The sequence below is a fragment of the Aspergillus flavus genome, chromosome 5, assembly GCF_009017415.1.
Source record: "Aspergillus flavus chromosome 5, complete sequence".
NCBI lineage: Eukaryota > Fungi > Ascomycota > Eurotiomycetes > Eurotiales > Aspergillaceae > Aspergillus > Aspergillus flavus.
In genome coordinates, this window is record NC_092408.1 from 302078 (window position 1) to 318116 (window position 16039).

The 16039-nt window shown below is 49.8% G+C and overlaps 6 protein-coding genes across 6 annotated transcripts; 2 read left to right on the plus strand and 4 right to left on the minus strand.

The window, feature by feature from the left end:
* Window positions 1-56: 56 nt before the first annotated feature.
* F9C07_6865 (putative GILT family thiol reductase) lies at window positions 57-901 on the minus strand (the record flags this gene model as incomplete). The annotated part of the gene is made up of 2 exons (XM_041286509.2): window positions 57-501; window positions 588-901. 2 exons carry the CDS (start codon window positions 899-901, stop codon window positions 57-59), a joined length of 759 nt encoding a protein of 252 aa, XP_041147114.2.
* Window positions 902-1364: 463 nt separating this feature from the next.
* Window positions 1365-2741, minus strand: F9C07_6864 (putative phosphatidylserine decarboxylase; the record flags this gene model as incomplete). The annotated part of the gene is made up of 1 exon (XM_041286510.1): window positions 1365-2741. The coding sequence occupies one exon, from the start codon at window positions 2739-2741 to the stop codon at window positions 1365-1367; it is 1377 nt and encodes a 458-aa protein (XP_041147115.1).
* A 901-nt stretch (window positions 2742-3642) lies between these two features.
* On the minus strand, window positions 3643-5484 carry F9C07_6863 (putative integral peroxisomal membrane peroxin). The gene is made up of 3 exons (XM_041293154.2): window positions 5257-5484; window positions 5049-5186; window positions 3643-4987 (listed from the first exon to the last, which is right to left on the minus strand). The coding sequence occupies exons 1-3, from the start codon at window positions 5418-5420 to the stop codon at window positions 3661-3663; spliced, it is 1629 nt and encodes a 542-aa protein (XP_041147116.1). The 5' UTR covers window positions 5421-5484; the 3' UTR covers window positions 3643-3660.
* A 345-nt stretch (window positions 5485-5829) lies between these two features.
* On the plus strand, window positions 5830-11815 carry F9C07_2284322 (protein kinase). Its single transcript, XM_041286505.2, has 3 exons — window positions 5830-6876; window positions 7010-10991; window positions 11044-11815. Exons 1-3 carry the CDS (start codon window positions 6521-6523, stop codon window positions 11053-11055), a joined length of 4350 nt encoding a protein of 1449 aa, XP_041147117.2. The 5' UTR covers window positions 5830-6520; the 3' UTR covers window positions 11056-11815.
* On the plus strand, window positions 11816-13549 carry F9C07_2284323 (putative COPII-coated vesicle protein). The gene is made up of 3 exons (XM_041293163.2): window positions 11816-12088; window positions 12157-12732; window positions 12859-13549. Exons 1-3 carry the CDS (start codon window positions 11998-12000, stop codon window positions 13362-13364), a joined length of 1173 nt encoding a protein of 390 aa, XP_041147118.1. The 5' UTR covers window positions 11816-11997; the 3' UTR covers window positions 13365-13549.
* F9C07_2284324 (putative myosin heavy chain, embryonic smooth muscle isoform) lies at window positions 13550-15959 on the minus strand. The gene is made up of 3 exons (XM_041293155.2): window positions 15773-15959; window positions 15018-15683; window positions 13550-14906 (listed from the first exon to the last, which is right to left on the minus strand). The coding sequence occupies exons 1-3, from the start codon at window positions 15827-15829 to the stop codon at window positions 13692-13694; spliced, it is 1938 nt and encodes a 645-aa protein (XP_041147119.1). The 5' UTR covers window positions 15830-15959; the 3' UTR covers window positions 13550-13691.
* Between the last annotated feature and the right edge of the window lie 80 nt (window positions 15960-16039).

A 16039-nucleotide genomic window follows, 5' to 3' on the forward strand; every position in this document is an offset into this window, starting at 1 on the left:
CTTATTTAGTTGATGTCAAAGACGAATCTATGCTTTATCACGTCAATATTAGCTAGCTACAGGTATTCAGTTCCGTCCTCACCATCCCCAGACAACTTCTCGATCTCCTGAACCAAATTCTCCACAACACCATGACCAGACGGGCACTTCCACTCATAGTTATCCCGGAAGCACCACTCCTTATCATCTACACGAACAGTGCAACTAGCATTCGCATTCACGGCAACGCTACGCTCGACACTGCTAATCAAAAGTTCCAGGCCTTCTTCACTGTTCGCACAATCACTGATCTTCTGATAATCGATGTTATGTTCCTGCGCACACTCCTCGATCAAACCCTCATCAGGAACACGCTCATAATCTGATAGCACGCAGGTATTGAAATCCAGGGCATCGCTAATAGATTCTGCGTGTTTCTCGGAACATACGAGCAATTTGTTCCCTTTGCATTCGTTCATGCCATGTTGACAGGTTACATCCCTTCTGGGCTTTTCCCAAACCCTAGTTATTTGGGGGTTAGGATCCTGGAAGTGTACATTGGGGTTTGGGGGTTGTTGATGGTTGTTGTTGTTGGGGTCAGAACTCACTCTCCGACATAACTGATTCTGAAGTCCACTTTATCTTTCACTTGCCAATATGCAGGGGCGACGAGCTTCTGTAGACAGTCTCGGGCGTCGGGGCATCGGCTTTCGATGTGGACTTCAAAGGGAACTTTCCGTGTCGCGTCGTAAGAGCTTCCATAAGTGTATCCGGTTTGCTTAGCATCGGCGAGGCTGAAAGAAGAAAAGCAGATCCCGGCTAAGAGAAGACACGGGGCAATCACACAATATTGGAGCAGTGAGTACGGTTTGGATACATGAGTATGGGAATGTGTGGACATTTTATTAGGCTGCTTCTCCATTCTGAACGCTGTCTGACCTGATGTCAAGCAACGAGAGGAATAGTAAAGTTAAATAAAGTCAATTATTGCACACGATTTGAATTGACTATAAGATATGTTCATTCTGGCGAAACATGCGCAGAAGAGGGGGGGCTTTTATATGACAGTGAACGAAAGACTAGTCCCATTCCAGTGTGGCCAACCTACATTCCTCTCGGTCCGCTTTCCCGCAAGGAATGCTATCCATTATGTCAGAGAGAGCCTTTCCGGTTACTTGCTCAGAATCATTGACTATTGAGCGGTGGTGCTGTTTCCATGGTTTCCTTTAACCCCTTCACTTTTCAAGAACTGGCACCAACCACTATCGAGAATGCTAATCCTTGGATTATTTTCACTTTTTCATAGACGCTTTATACTTTCCTTCCCCCACCTTTGTTTATGTGTATTCATTATTTCCCTAATCACTTAGTGACGGGTGGGCAATTCACTTCGAAGCAGGCGATGCGTATGCCAACCATTTGTTAACCGGAATTATGGTATGTTTATCAAACTCCGTGTCGCTGAATGGCCCTTGCGCATCTCTAGTCCAACTCAGGCTCACGTGGGGTCCAAAAACGAGGCAATGGGATGATCCTCCAAGGTGAAACGAGCCAAGTTCCTGTCCTTTCATGACCTTTTGGCCTTCCTTGACTGAAAACGTACAGCTAGCAATCTCGTCCATTCCAACTGCGATAAAGCACATAAGCCCAATAACCGGATTATCGGCTTCAATGAAGATAAGTGCTCTAGTGGCAACGGCGGTGATGTAACGCTGGGAGAGATTCGGTGAGGAAGGGTCCGGTATCTCGCGATGCCCTTCGACTTCCGGGAAGCCGTATGCTCGAAGCTCGGAAAAGTACGTGCCTGGTATTCTTACTGCCTTTTTGATCTCTCCAGACACTGGGGAGTGCCAGCGGTGATAGCACTCAGCGGCCAGCCAAGCTTGGTATACCGTGCCGCCAACAAAGTCTTCGACGAAGTTACCGTCTAACATATCTTGAAGCGAGTATGGCTGTTCTTTCAAAGAAAACTCGGCGCTCCTTGGCACCTTGGAGGCACAGTGGTAGGCAACAGACTCGCAGGCGTTTGCAATAACATTTTTATTTCTGTCGGCCATGTCGTGGTTCCTGTCTGGGTATTCGACCGGACGGATACCGTCGCGAAATTTACGAGAGAAAAAGGCGTCCCATGACTGAAAGCCGCGGCAACGGTCGCCAGCATCTGTGATGTAGATTTGGTCAAAGTTCTTCTTTTTGCCATCCGGCCAGTACGGAGAAGCCTTCTCTGTTAGGATGCTAAGAGGTCCAGGTTCAAACCAACTGGGCAAAGCATCTCTAGATTGGGGGCTCTTCAGAAATTCCCCGTGCGCGTTGAGAATCTTCTCAAGACACCTATTCACATTGTCGTATCTGAAGAAGTTGTATCCGCTTGGCGTGGCCATGGGCCAGTTCAGGATGGCATTGAAGGGAACCCCGATGAGACCAGCTTTGTGTGCGTCATCGTTCCAATGCGGTGCTCTATACAGCACCGCATTGAGGCATTTGAGCATGTCATCAATGTTGTTAATTCTCGCAAATTGGCCACTTGGATCAAAATCATAGGTGGGAGTCGGTGGTACTTCTTGGAGCATATTTTCTGCTAGGTTCTTCAACGTCTCATTGCTTTCGATCAACTGCCTGAATTCTTGTATAAGGGGATCTAGTTTCCCGGGTGGACAGGCTGCAGCCTTCCTGATGATGTTCAGGCGATATCTATCGATAGCTTTGAAATCTTTTGAATGGAACGAGTCCCGCAGGGGAACATGCACTGCTGAGGTCGCCATGGCTCTGTGACTGCCTCAACCTGGTATAAAGTGCGGTATGAACATCAATCGAGATAGGTATAGTTCGTGCACTACAAATGGAAATATTGTCACGGATATCGAGTAATTCAGCTCTACAAACATACCAGTTTAGTAGCTTACTAAATACGCAAGCTGTAAGGGCGCGCAAATACCTCAAGTACGTATATTCCATCATGTCGTCGTCAATTTGGTGGCAAAGGTTCACTTTTCTTTCCGAAAACAACCAAATCCTGGTGTCTAACTGGGCTCCGAAGTCAAGCCTCCACATTTGTCAACATCGTTAGGCAATCAATGCCAGCTCAATACCGAGTTTCGGTACTTGCTAGGTCACATCTGTGGCACGACGAATGACAAAGAAATTGTATCCCCATTGTTTTTCTGAGTTACTTCGTACCGATCCTCAGTGGGTGTCTCTTCCTTACTCCAGGATGAGATCTGGATTCAGAAAACCTTGCGGATAGTTGTTGTGTCCACGAGAAACTTTAACGTTGTTTGAGGGTTTTCATTTCCAACATGATATAATAGGGACGGATTTGGAAACAGCCACACCTTTGGTTGAGTGGGTTGGTTATGTCATTCCAATCATCTCAATTGAAAATACCTCGTTGGTGGATATATCCCAGCGCTATCAGCGAACCCGAGCCATCCGTTAGCGCCTCATCAGCTATAGGTCAGCACTCAGTCGTGTATCTCCAATATACAACCCCTGGGACATACTACAAGGTTGTTTGATAGGGTCACGGATCCCATCTTGTCTGATGCGCTGACTATCGACCCTGTTGTTATATCGCTATCCGGATGGAGACCGCGCAGATCAGTATTATTCATACAAATGAAAGGCATTATTTACAGCAATTTACTAACGTTCAACAACTGAAGATCATGCATAATCTCAGCATCAATCCCTATCTTCACTGGCCGTATATGCCTTATCGCTTTCCGTTGGCATACTCGTCCTGTGTACAATTCGTACCCAACGTCGTCTTCTCCATTCCCCCATTACTGATGGTCCAGTACCTCCCTTCTCCTCATAATCCTGGGACGCCCGTCCCTTTCCTTTCCGTTTTACCTTCTTGATTTCGCCCCTTACGGACGATTTCAAGTCGGAGTCAAACTCCTCATAACCTAATGCAGCATTTACCCCGCTACTATCCCGATATGATGTAACAGATGGGAGGTCCCAGACCCAGCCCCCGATCTCGTCATTAGCCATGCTTTCCTCGGAGACACTTTCTGAAACTTCAAAGCCGACACCGGTAATCATTCGTTCAACAACCCACTCGCGGCAATCCAGGTCAAGTTCCCACTTCTTGCTTTTCCAAGCCCAGCCAGAAGGCGGCTGGACATCCTCAAAGAACCGACAACCTTTAGGACGGTCTCCAGCAATACGCAATGGGGATAGTGGGTCATATGGCATGGGGCTGAAAATGAAGTGGTCCCATTGAGAGTCGGAATAAGGGGCCAGAGAGCGATATTGAATCTCGAAGATCTCCACCTCACGTTCTTCGGGATACGTGTCTAGGGAGATATCTGCCAACGACCTTAACGAAGACATGGTCGCCGAGGGGGAAGATGGCAGGGATACCCCTAGAACGTCCATTGTATTCTTCTTGCCATTGTTAGGGTTTATGGGAGCTTTCCTAGCCGGCTCATTCGTAAGATCACCTGCAATATTTTGGAATAGCTCCTGAAGGCTGGGGTGGCTGGACAGAATGGCAGCGTTGCCACCCACAAGGAGTATATATCTCCACGGAAGGAGATGCGCAGTCAAGAATAGCAGGGCCGTGATGATTGTACAGACTAGAAAGACAACTGACGACACCTTTTCGTTGGAGAAATTTGTCAGAGGTGCGAATGCAGAAACCGTTGCATCGTGTATGTCAGAGAAATCGGCCATACAGTTCTGTAAGTCCCGCATATTCCGAAAGAAATCCTTAGATGTCTCTGGTGCTGGCTTGATCGTCTTGGCTGGTGCAAGCGCCGGGCCTTGATATGAATAGTAAGGAGTGATACTGGATGTTGATGTTGACGGAGGTGGGGGATGGCGTGCCAGGAAGGCGGGGACCATCACAAACAGTAAAATAGAAGCGATGGGGATAATTACAAGAAGATGAGGATCTAAGCAGACAAAAGAGTAGACGAAGAGAAAAGAGAAAGTATGGGAAGACTTTCTCCAGGTGAGCAAACGCTCCACGCGCGTTTGAAATGAGAATACAATCCCAATTCTGCCAATGATTTCAGTCTGTGCTCGTGTCCAGACCACGCGGCCGGATCCATGATACATACCTTGCATTGAATCTGCGGAAGTTATTAGCCATCAGGGGCAGACTGAAGGCCGGCCTTTTGGGGTCGATAGGCCGCTTGTCGCCCACGACCACTGAGTCGTCGTTGACATCTTCTGCCGGGATCACTTGTTGCAAGAGTCTTATTACAACTAGTCAGCGAACGAAGCCCGTAGAGGCCAGATACTCGAGAAGATCCAGTGAGGGCATACTTGGCGAATAGCTTATCTTGCAAGGACCGACCAGCGCCCGAGGTGGATCGCTGATGTCCAGCAGAAGGTTTAGAGTCTCTTGCTTCATCCCTTTGTTTCCCCACGGAGATTACAGGGACAGGCTCGTCACGGTTGACGATAGCGTCCGGAGTATATTCTTCCATTATAGATTCAGCTACCGAAAGAGATTGATAGTAAGCAAAGACATTTCCGACAGCGGACAATAGCAGTAGAAGAAGCCGCTCGGCTGTTTGCAAGCGGAAGCACATGCATCACATTACCTAGAAGGCGGAGAGCCGAGTTTCGTATCAGCACTGTGAACATGGCTTATCGGGGGGGGGCGGTGTATCATCATGACAATACCAACCTCATGGTTTTTTTACCAACGGGGTACCGCCTTGGTATTGCCCGGTTTGTATAAGACTAGGTTGGTAACGGGCAGCCTTACCTTGGGTAGACCTCAGGTAATATAACCTAATATGTTTTGGGTGTTATACCTTCCCACAACAGCATTGTTTGTGCTGTTTGCAGGCATGCAACTGGGTCACTCTCGCAGCAAAAAGGAGCAGGGGGGTTTTTTGGCGATGGTTGTTTAGAGGTTAATCCTTAGTTGGGGCTTGTTATGTTTACAGGTAATTTCTTCCAGGACTCCACTGGGATTGCAACTTCTCTTTCTATTTTTTTGGCTATTTTTTTTCTAATTATTGTTTTTCTTTAGCACCTGGCAGGTCCTGGCAGGTTTCAAGCTGAGGGATAATTGTTTAGATTTGTTGATTAAAGAAATTGTTTCTTGGCTCCTTCCTCTTCGTTGCTTTTGTTCTACCGGTTGATTATATACGTCCCGTAACTTTCTTCCCCTACCGCCAAAAAGTCCATCAGAACTGCTGCCCCAGGCAGAGTCTCCCTCCGTCATCGACATCGTCGCCGCGCCGATATTTATTCCTTCAGGGGAATCTGAAACGAAATTGGACAGCGATTCAACTTTTCCCCCGAAGGTCGTTTTCCCCTTCGGATCTCCCCTCTATACTCTGGAACAGAAACTGCTGTTCTTGACCCCCGCAATGGACCGCTAACCACCGTTGATGGGTCGCGCGACATTGTTGGTCAAGGCACTCCTTTGTTCGAGAGACAGAGAAGTCGTTTACTCCTAAATCCCATAGCGATTGGGATCCCACATCAAATTTATCGCCATTCAGCCACCAGTTTCTTGCCCTAAGTGCATCCGTATCACGTTCGGGGGTCGACACAGTCGGAGAGTTTGAGGATGCCGGAAAAGCTGCCGGCCCAGCCATATTCAGAGAAGGGGCAGTCGCGTAAGGTTCAATCGAGGTCGTCGAGTCCGTCTCGAAATGAAGACTCAGGATCAGGAGGTAAGATTCACCCGGCGCGATGGAAATATTCTCATTGCAGCTGGCCGCTAATGTCTTTTTGTTGTACTGCAGAAGGTCCCCCACGCAGACGGTTGCAAAAACACGCCTCAACACCATTTCTTTCAGAAGCTTCCTATTCGTCAACCGAGACAAGGGGATCAATCCCAAATGTGACAAGCAGGAGGAGGTTCTCTATTCGAGATCAGAGGGCACCGCAAGGCCCGCGACCGCAGGAGCCTGCCCGAAGAAGGTAGACGGAGCTTTCTCTCTTCATTTTCCCCATTCGCTTTCGTGTCCTTGCTACTACCCTAAAACGCATTCCCGCCAGGCCCACTGCTCTAGATTATTGGTATATTGTATGATTCTGACCCATATCGTTATAGCAATCACCCCGGGTCGTTCTTCCACTCCGTTAACTCGTCAATCGATTCCACGAATGATCCGACGGAGAGTAACAATCACCCTGCTAGCCTGCGATCTACCAGCATGGGTAATCTGTTGAAAACAGACCTAAACCAGACTCCACCCGAAAACGCAGAATTCCTCGCGCCCATCAATTTTGATGACTTCCACAACAGCATAATAGCGGAATCAAGTCTCAATCAGTTTCCCTTGCCCCGAAGCGGAGGCACTGCTTCAGGCTTTCCCCCAATCAATCCCGCCCCGAATAAGAATGATGAAAACGGGATGTCTAGACGGTTGAGGAGCAACTCTATCAGGAGGAAAAGTGTGACCATTAGCAACCCTCCGAGCGACTCAGTACCATCCCGGCCGCCGACATTGGCTACAGCTACTCGGAGTCGCCGTCAAAGTCTCGCCCAACCGTCAAATGCAAGCAGCGCTGCTCCACGAACTTCGCGTAAATCGATAGGACAAGGTTCGATTCCGTCTGCGAGGCGACAAAGCTTGTCGAGTAGGAAGGCTAGTGCCGACGCAAGCCACAACTTGCTGCATCCACGCACGCAAAATCTAGAATCTATGCCAAACGATGCAACGAGACTACCAACCAGTGCGCGAAATATCAAGGCTAAATCCCTACAGCCTCCGTCAAGGGAACCTCGCGAAGCCTTTCTGACGACCTCTGGATCTGCGGATCATTCCAGATCTTCGTCAACCAATGCCGTCCGAACGCCAGTCAAGAATGCACAAGCACCGCTTACGACCCCATCATCTACATCAAAAAGGGTTTCTGTAATGCCCCCGCACGCGACAGGCTTAGGGGCTCGTACTATAAGTCCGACGGATGCACGACGGCTGAAGCGTATGTCAACGGCACCTCAGGCGCCTCCTTTGCCTTATACTCCTCCGACTCAGACCGATTCATTACCTGTCCGTCCTCGCTCATGCGCCCAGTCGCCGTCTTACATCCCTCGGAAGAGTGTGACACCTTCCTCCAACAGAACTACCCCGGATCCTTCCCGTAAATCCTATAGCTCTGGGTTATCTTTGTCGTCGACCACGAGTCATAACTCGGCAAGGAATTCCGGGGGTTCATTACAAACCCGGCTTGCTCAGGCTGCATCATCTTCTAGGCTCCCTACGCCTAAACCTCGTGTAGAGCACACTGTGCCAGCAGACGAGGAAGTCCCTCCTGTTCCTGCTATTCCTAAAGCCTACGAGTCTCCGAAAGGGGAGCCTGAGCAACCAAATTGCACAGCTCCTCGCAAATCGCACATTCCGGTGGATATTGCTGTTTTGAAAGGCAAATCGGACACGGAGTCGGACACAAACCCTACAGCTAGTGCAACAGAAGATGATACAATGGATCTACCCGCCAAACGAGCATTGAAGACTCCAGAAGCCAAGCACAAACCAACTGCTAGCTTGGGCAGAAGGAACCTTCAGCCGCTGAAATTGCCGCCGTTGAATCTGTTGCCTTTGGGTACACCAATGACTAACAAGATCCAAGCCATGAAAGACCGAGAGGAGGATGCGAAATCACATACGCCAACGGGTCAGGTTGTCGCGAAGACTCCAAGTACCCCTCTTACTGCCTCGAAAGCTAATTTCTTCGCTGTCGAAGACGACGCTGTACCACGCACACAAGCGAGGAGCAGCACCGCACATTTTGTTGTGAGTACGTCTTCGGGTGCTACCTTGAGGACAGCCAGCAGCTCCAGCGCATTAGCATCTTTCGAAAACACATCAGTTGGTGCAAGGACAAATTCGCCTTATGTCTCGTACTCGCTCCCTAAGAGCAACAGTGATGTTAATAATCTCCGCCAAAAGGCTAGTGCAGATTACTCTTCCAGAGTGTCACAGTCTCACAAGTTGACGGGTCCACGTCCTCAAACTCAATCATCTGCTTTCTCTTCCAATGCAGAAACAATCAGTCAGATCTCTACCCCGTCTGATCCCGACAACAACAGCACTTCTGGGTCCTCTTTCATGAATAAGATCACGATAACCCGCCACAGGAGCAATTCTCGACCTCAGCAGGTAACGGACGCAAATACAGACCCCACTAAACTCGAGCCCATGCCGCCACCTAAGCTTCCAGCGTCTGCAACCTGGAATAACCTATCAACGGCGAAGAATACAAGTCCCACGCTAAAGCCAAGCTATTTCAAGTCAAAGCGACAGGTCTCTGTATCAAACGCGGCAGCCTCGCCAATACGGAAACCCAGTTTCAGTAGCGAACAGAGTCTTTCTTTAGAACACAGCATTTCGAACGAGTCGCGTCATAGTGATGCCCCATCCCACCGTTCTGCATCATCGATCCTCTCCCCAGTTCACAGAATACTCAACTCTGCGAAGTCGAACGCTGCCATGAACTCCACTTCTTCCGATCCAAACGTTGACCCCGATATCCAAATCGCTGACGACGAGATGCGGAAACTTAATGGCAGGCGAAAAGATTTCGAAAACGCGGCGAAAGAGTTAGATGAACTGCGCCGCAAAGCTGGGCCGAAGGAGCGTGTCAGCCCAGCTCAGGCTCTCAAAATGGCAAATCTGAATATCTTTGAGCGTGGTGAAATTATTGACTTCAAAGATATCTTTTTCTGCGGAACCCAACATGCAAAGAAACATGTCGGAGACTTGAATGCACAAGCCGCTAACTTTGGCTACGATGATGATCGCGGTGATTACAATATTGTCATTGGGGACCACTTAGCCTACAGATACGAAGTCATCGACGTTCTGGGCAAGGGAAGCTTTGGTCAAGTTCTAAGATGTGTTGATCACAAAACGGGCGGGTTGGTTGCTGTGAAAATCATCCGCAACAAGAAGAGGTTCCACCAGCAAGCCTTGATTGAGGTTAATCTGCTTCAAAAGCTCAAAGAGTGGGATCCTCATCGTCGGCATAGCGTTGTCAATTTCACCCAAAGCTTCTACTTCAGGGGACACCTCTGCATATCTACAGAACTGCTGGGAATGAACTTATATGAGTTCATCAAAGCCCATGACTTCAAAGGATTCTCTGTCAAACTCATTCGCCGTTTTACGAAACAGATTTTGAGTACGCTGGTGCTTCTCCACACCAAAAAAGTCATCCACTGCGATCTCAAGCCGGAGAACATTCTCCTTGTACACCCAATGAGTTCCGAGATCAGAGTCATCGACTTTGGCTCTAGCTGCTTCGAGAACGAGAAGGTCTATACCTATATCCAGAGTCGCTTTTATCGCTCACCAGAAGTCATTCTTGGCATGTCATACGGCATGCCCATTGACATGTGGAGTCTAGGATGTATCCTGGCTGAGCTGTACACGGGATATCCCATCTTCCCGGGAGAGAATGAACAAGAGCAGCTTGCCTGTATCATGGAGGTTTTCGGGCCTCCAGAGAAACACTTGATCGAGAAGAGTACACGGAAGAAGCTCTTCTTTGATTCCTTGGGCAAACCGAGATTAACGGTCTCCTCAAAAGGTCGACGTCGGCGTCCAAGTTCGAAGGAGCTCAGGCAGGTCCTGAAATGCGACGACGAGGCTTTCCTCGACTTCATCTCCCGCTGCCTTCGTTGGGACCCGTCCCGCCGTCTTAGCCCGCACGATGCCCTCAGGCATGAATTCCTAACAGGGCTCAAAATGCCCTCGCGGTCTAGGACATATACAGCGAGCTTGAATTCCCCGGCCAAGCGGGGGAATACTCTATCAACCCCGTCGTCAGGGCGCCCTCTTCCAGAACCACCTGGCACGAGTCTCAAGCATGGCACCTTTCTGCGTAGCCGAGATGTCTCAGGTAGCTCTCCAGTCAAGCCAATAGCCGGGAAGCGCCACTCAACTGTGAGTGGTGTCCAACCGTCCACCCCCAAGCGAAGTACAACTACTTCTACAACGACTCCTGGGTCAGCATTGCCTCGCGTTGCTGGTAGGAGCATCAGTGGAAAACCAGACCTCGCAACAGCGGCGGCTGCGACCAGCCTGGTGAGTTGAATGCTCTACCAAAATCGGCGTACGGCCTGCTAACCATTATCAGAGAACTAAATAAGGCTGGGTGCTAACTTCTTTCTATCTTCTTCGTTTGCCTTTTCATTTTGTTTCTTCCCATTGCATCTTTGTAATAATAATTGTTTGACTATTAAGTTGCATGAAGAGGTCGGGAATGTTTGCGGTTTTGTACACCTTTCATGATTCAAACTGCGCCGATAGAGGTGGACGAGGAAAGAGTTCATCTTATACCCTTGAGCATTTGTATGCTTTTACACGATGCCTTCGTTTTGTCTCCTTCTTTGAGCATACTGTTTGCAATTCTGTTACGACCTCAGAAGCCAGCTTATTGCTCCACATTGCATGTCTAACCCCTTGTCGCTCGCTGACTATAATTTCCTCTTGGATTTTATCATTACACTTTTTTTTTACTCTTTCCATATCTGCCCGATGTTTTACCCATATCGATGGACTCGATGGTATTTTCCATTCACACAGGACATTGTATACTTACACTTCTTTTTGTTCTGTCACTTCACTTTTCAGCTCTACCCATGGTCGTGGATGGTGGGAGGGTCAGGAGTCATGGGTTATGTTAGAATCAGAGCATCGATGCATATACTGACGAAGACAAGTATAGTTAATTATCATAAACATTCATAGATTCCGGACGGTGTACATATAATGGAAATTCAAGGAATGGACGGGCATGTCCATCGCAACGAGAAAGATGTCGTTATACAAGTAAACAAACAGTAGTGTATACAAAAGGTGGTCGATGATAAACCGATAGATCAGATAAGATCTCCCGATAAGCAGCGAATTGAATACTTGGCCTCAAGCGCGCAACTGCTCCGCCTCCATTGTTCTTCCCCGACCATTCATTCCCACCCTGACACCCACTCCCCGGCCCAATTGGCGTCCATTCATTTTCCCTTCTCTTCGATTCTCATTCATGCCTTGATCTATTGATTTTATCCACCCCTTGCGATACAGATTCGTCATGAATGGCTTCGCATCGCACGACCTCGATGAGGGTGCGTTCGGGGAGAAGTCCGGGCTGCAGGGCGGCCTGAAGACATTCGACGCATTCCGTACGTCTCTTGGACGAAACCAAAGCCCACAGTAAATATGAAGAAATAAACTAACATACACGGTCCAGCCAAAACCAAACCCGACTACACGGCTCCCTCCCGTCGAGGCGGCCAATGGACCGTCCTGATCCTCCTCATCTGCAGCGTATTCTCCATCTCCGAATTCAAAACGTGGTTCAAAGGCTCCGAGAACCACCACTTCAGCGTCGAAAAGGGCGTCTCCCACGACCTCCAGCTGAACCTTGACATCGTCGTCCAGATGCCCTGCGACGCCCTACACGTCAACATCCAAGACGCCTCCGGCGACCGCATTCTCGCCGGCGAGCTGCTGAAGAAGGACCCCACCAGCTGGAAGCTTTGGACGGACAAGCGCAACTACGACCACGAGTATCAGACGCTTAGTCGCGAGGAACCGAGCCGGTTAGAGGCGCAGGAGGAGGACGCCCATGTGCGCCATGTGCTGGGTGAGGTGAGACACAACCCCAGGAGGAAGTTCCCCAAGGGTCCCAAGCTGCGGAGAGGAGATGCTGTCGATTCGTGTCGCATTTATGGAAGTCTGGAGGGAAATAAGGTGCAGGGGGATTTCCATATCACGGCAAGAGGTCATGGGTATAGGGATATGGGGGGACATTTGGATCATTCGAGTATGTTTTCTTTTTCTTTTTTTCCTCCTTCTCTCCGCACACACACACACTCTCTCTCTCCCTTTGACTCCCTTGGTGATTCGCGTATTGGCTATAGAGCCTAGGATCAGAACTAATACATCACAGCATTCAACTTCTCCCACATGATAACCGAACTCTCCTTCGGACCCCACTACCCAACCCTCCTCAACCCCCTCGACAAGACCATCGCAGCCACAGAATCCCACTACTACAAGTACCAATACTTCCTCTCCGTCGTCCCCACAATCTACTCTAAGGGCCACCAAGCCGCCCTCGACAGCACCCTCTACACCTCCAAACCCAGCCACTCCAAGAACGTCATCTTCACAAACCAATACGCAGCCACCAGCCAGGGCGCCGAGCTGCCCGAAAACCCCTACTACATCCCGGGCATCTTCTTCAAGTATAACATCGAGCCCATCCTGCTCATGATCAGCGAGGAGCGGAGCAGTTTCTTGTCGCTGTTGATTAGGCTCGTGAATACCGTTTCCGGGGTTATGGTTACTGGGGGTTGGCTTTATCAGATTGCGGGGTGGGGTGGGGAGCTGCTTAGGAGGGGGAGGAAGAAGAGGTCGGAGGGTGTGCTTGATGGGAAGTTGACGGATGAGTAGTTGATATTTTTTTTCTTCTTCTTTTGTTGTTTGGGTTGTTGGGTTGTGATTGATTTGAACGGTGTCTTGTTTTCGGTGTTCCTTGTTTGTACTATTTCCCCGTTTGTTGTTTGTCTATTACTTGATAGATATCAGTACAGCTACAAGAATCTAAGACATTCGAAAAGACGTGATAGTGAAGGAGATAATAAAGAATGAAACATCATCGATTGGGATATCTACGCATCCGCCGTACTCCATCCAACCACAGTCCGTGAACATGAACATGAACCTTCTCATAAACAATAATACATAAAGAGATGACCAGCTTAACTATGAAATATAAGTCTAGATCTCGAATATCTCACCCATTCCCACTCCAGCTCCTTCCGCTCCAGCCCGGCTGTCAACCAGATCCAGCCGCCAGCCATGCCAGTCCTTGAGCTTCTTCTTAATCTCGCGGACCCATTCGACGCGCTTGCGAGCTTCTTCCTCGGCCTGGGCGCGGGCAAACTCTGCCTCATCGAACTCGTCGTCGAAGTTCTCCTCGGATAGGAGCTCGAGACTGCCCCGTGCCGCGGGAGGGTGCTGTTTATTCGAGGGGGCGCGGGCTCTGTTCCCGTACGTGTTACCCCCAGTAAAAGCAGCCAGTCCGCTAGAGAGGACAGTCGAGAAGGACGAATGCTGCTGCATGCTGCGTCGGCGGGCGTGTTCAGGAGCTCCACCGACGAGGTCAACATCGTCGAAAGCATTGGCAGCCTGGTTGGCATTGGAAGCATAAGCGACACTCGGTTCACGGCCATGAGCAATTTCCTCGCGTTTCTCCTTCCACACTCCGCGACGGAGGTCAAATATTTCGCCTTCCAAGTCACGGATTCGGCGCTCCAGACGGGACCGTTCTTCGTCCTCGAGTTCGTCGATGCCGTCGTCGTCCGCGCCAACGGCGTTGCGCTTGCGAAGCGTCTCCTGCTCTTCCTTCAACCGGAGATTCTCATTCTCGGCGCTGGCTAGTCGGCTCCGGAGCTGTGCGACCTCTTGTTCTGTCTTCTCGCTCTCGCGCAGGCGGGCTTGGTGCCGTGTTTCTGACTCCTTGTGCAGGTTGCCCATTGCTTCGATCTTTTTCTCGAGAGTTTCGATCTTCTTTTCAGATTCAAATTTGCTTTCCTTGGCTTCCGAGAGCTCCCGTTCTAGGTTCTTGATCTGGGTTTCTGTGGACGTCTTGTCCATTCCTTCCTTGACGGCTTTCTCTGAAGCACGGGTTAAGGCATTCTTAGTCTCCGTGAGTTCGCTCTGCGTACTCTCCAGCGTTGCTTCGGTGCTTGACAGTTTCTGTTCCAGGGCCTTGATCTGCGCCTCATGGGCGCTACTCGATGAGGACTGATCCGTGAGCTGAGCGCGCAGATTCGAAATCTCAAGCTCCATAGCCTCAATCGTGGCAGACTTCGACTCAAGCTGCTGCACAAGATCTGCGGGAGGGGACTCTGACGAGGCCGGTGACGCAGTACTCCGATGCGTCTTCTGCAGATGCGAGTTCTGTCTCTGGAGCGAGGCAATCTCCGCTTTCTATAACCACCGTCAGTAACAGATCCAATATTGTAACCATAGCCATTGTCACATCCATCCACATCACAACCGTAGCAATATAGGGGAAAGAAAAAGTAAAGAAAAACTAACCAACTCCTCAACCTCCCCCACCTTCTCCTCAGCCTTAGCCAACTTCTCCTTCAACTCCGCAACATCAACACTCGCTTCGCGAAACTCCTCCAACTGCTCCTCCGTCTTCTTCCACCGGCCTGTCGCCTCCTCAAGCTCCTTCTCCAGCCGCCGGTTCTCCTTCTCCACCTCCTCAATCCGCCCCGCCTGCTTCCGATACACCTCATGCACAGACTCCCCGTCAGCCGTCAACGGCGGCAAAGAAGGTGACTTCAACATCGCCGACGGCGAAGGCGACGCACTACCCTGCGAAACGGACCCCTTCCGGAACGAAGACGACCTCATCTTCGACTGGATCGACAGCGAAGGCTGGCGGCCATGGCGCGACGGCGTATCCGCTTTCACGGCGGGCTGGGGTTCGGTCGAGGGAGAGGGGGAGGTGGGTTGTTCGGTAGGTAGTTGTTTAGGTTCATCTTGTGTTTGTTGTTGGTCTTCGGGCTTCTCTTGGGCGTCATCCGTTGGCTTCGGTTCTTCTTTCGACTCTTCTGTAGCTTGTGGTTGTCCTTCTTCTACTTGTTGTTTATCTTCCGTGCTCGGCGAAGACTCCTTCGTTTCCTTAGCTGTAAAAGCCTCAGAACCAGATGTTTTCTTATTCGCCTTTTTCTTCTGCTTCTGTAGCTGCGCGACCTGTTCGATTTGAAATAATCAGTTATCCGCTGAGTTCTTGTTTGGGTTCCAATGGAACAAAAGGTCATAGGTGGATGGTCAAAACGTACCCTCTTCTTCGCGGCGGCTAGCTTTTCGGCCTTGGTGCGCTCTTCGTCGTCGGCCATTTTGGTCTATAGATAGGGGAAGGAAGGGGTTGAGGTTGGTTAATTGCTTGGAGGAGGTGAGATTTGGGCGTGTATGTATATGCGGATCGGAAGGGACAGCTTTCCCCGTCGTGCACGGACCAACTCGTTGTTTCTTTGGACTGGACCTTTGGTATGTCCTGGGAATATCCCAATATTATCGTTCTGGTATTACGTTTTGTGGGTTCTTTA

Coding starts and splice junctions, on each gene's coding strand:
- F9C07_2284324 (XM_041293155.2), bottom strand. CDS start 15,829: ATGGCCGACGACGAAGAGCGCACCAAGGCCGAAAAGCTAGCCGCCGCG. Junction 15,684..15,772: donor TAGCCGCCGCGAAGAAGAGG/GTACGTTTTGAC, acceptor CAAATCGAACAG/GTCGCGCAGCTACAGAAGCA. Junction 14,907..15,017: donor TGGGGGAGGTTGAGGAGTTG/GTTAGTTTTTCT, acceptor CGGTGGTTATAG/AAAGCGGAGATTGCCTCGCT.
- F9C07_2284323 (XM_041293163.2), top strand. CDS start 11,998: ATGAATGGCTTCGCATCGCACGACCTCGATGAGGGTGCGTTCGGGGAG. Junction 12,089..12,156: donor GAAGACATTCGACGCATTCC/GTACGTCTCTTG, acceptor TACACGGTCCAG/CCAAAACCAAACCCGACTAC. Junction 12,733..12,858: donor GGGACATTTGGATCATTCGA/GTATGTTTTCTT, acceptor AATACATCACAG/CATTCAACTTCTCCCACATG.
- F9C07_2284322 (XM_041286505.2), top strand. CDS start 6,521: ATGCCGGAAAAGCTGCCGGCCCAGCCATATTCAGAGAAGGGGCAGTCG. Junction 6,877..7,009: donor CAGGAGCCTGCCCGAAGAAG/GTAGACGGAGCT, acceptor ATATCGTTATAG/CAATCACCCCGGGTCGTTCT.
- F9C07_6863 (XM_041293154.2), bottom strand. CDS start 5,420: ATGGAAGAATATACTCCGGACGCTATCGTCAACCGTGACGAGCCTGTC. Junction 5,187..5,256: donor CAAGATAAGCTATTCGCCAA/GTATGCCCTCAC, acceptor AGTTGTAATAAG/ACTCTTGCAACAAGTGATCC. Junction 4,988..5,048: donor TTCCGCAGATTCAATGCAAG/GTATGTATCATG, acceptor AATCATTGGCAG/AATTGGGATTGTATTCTCAT.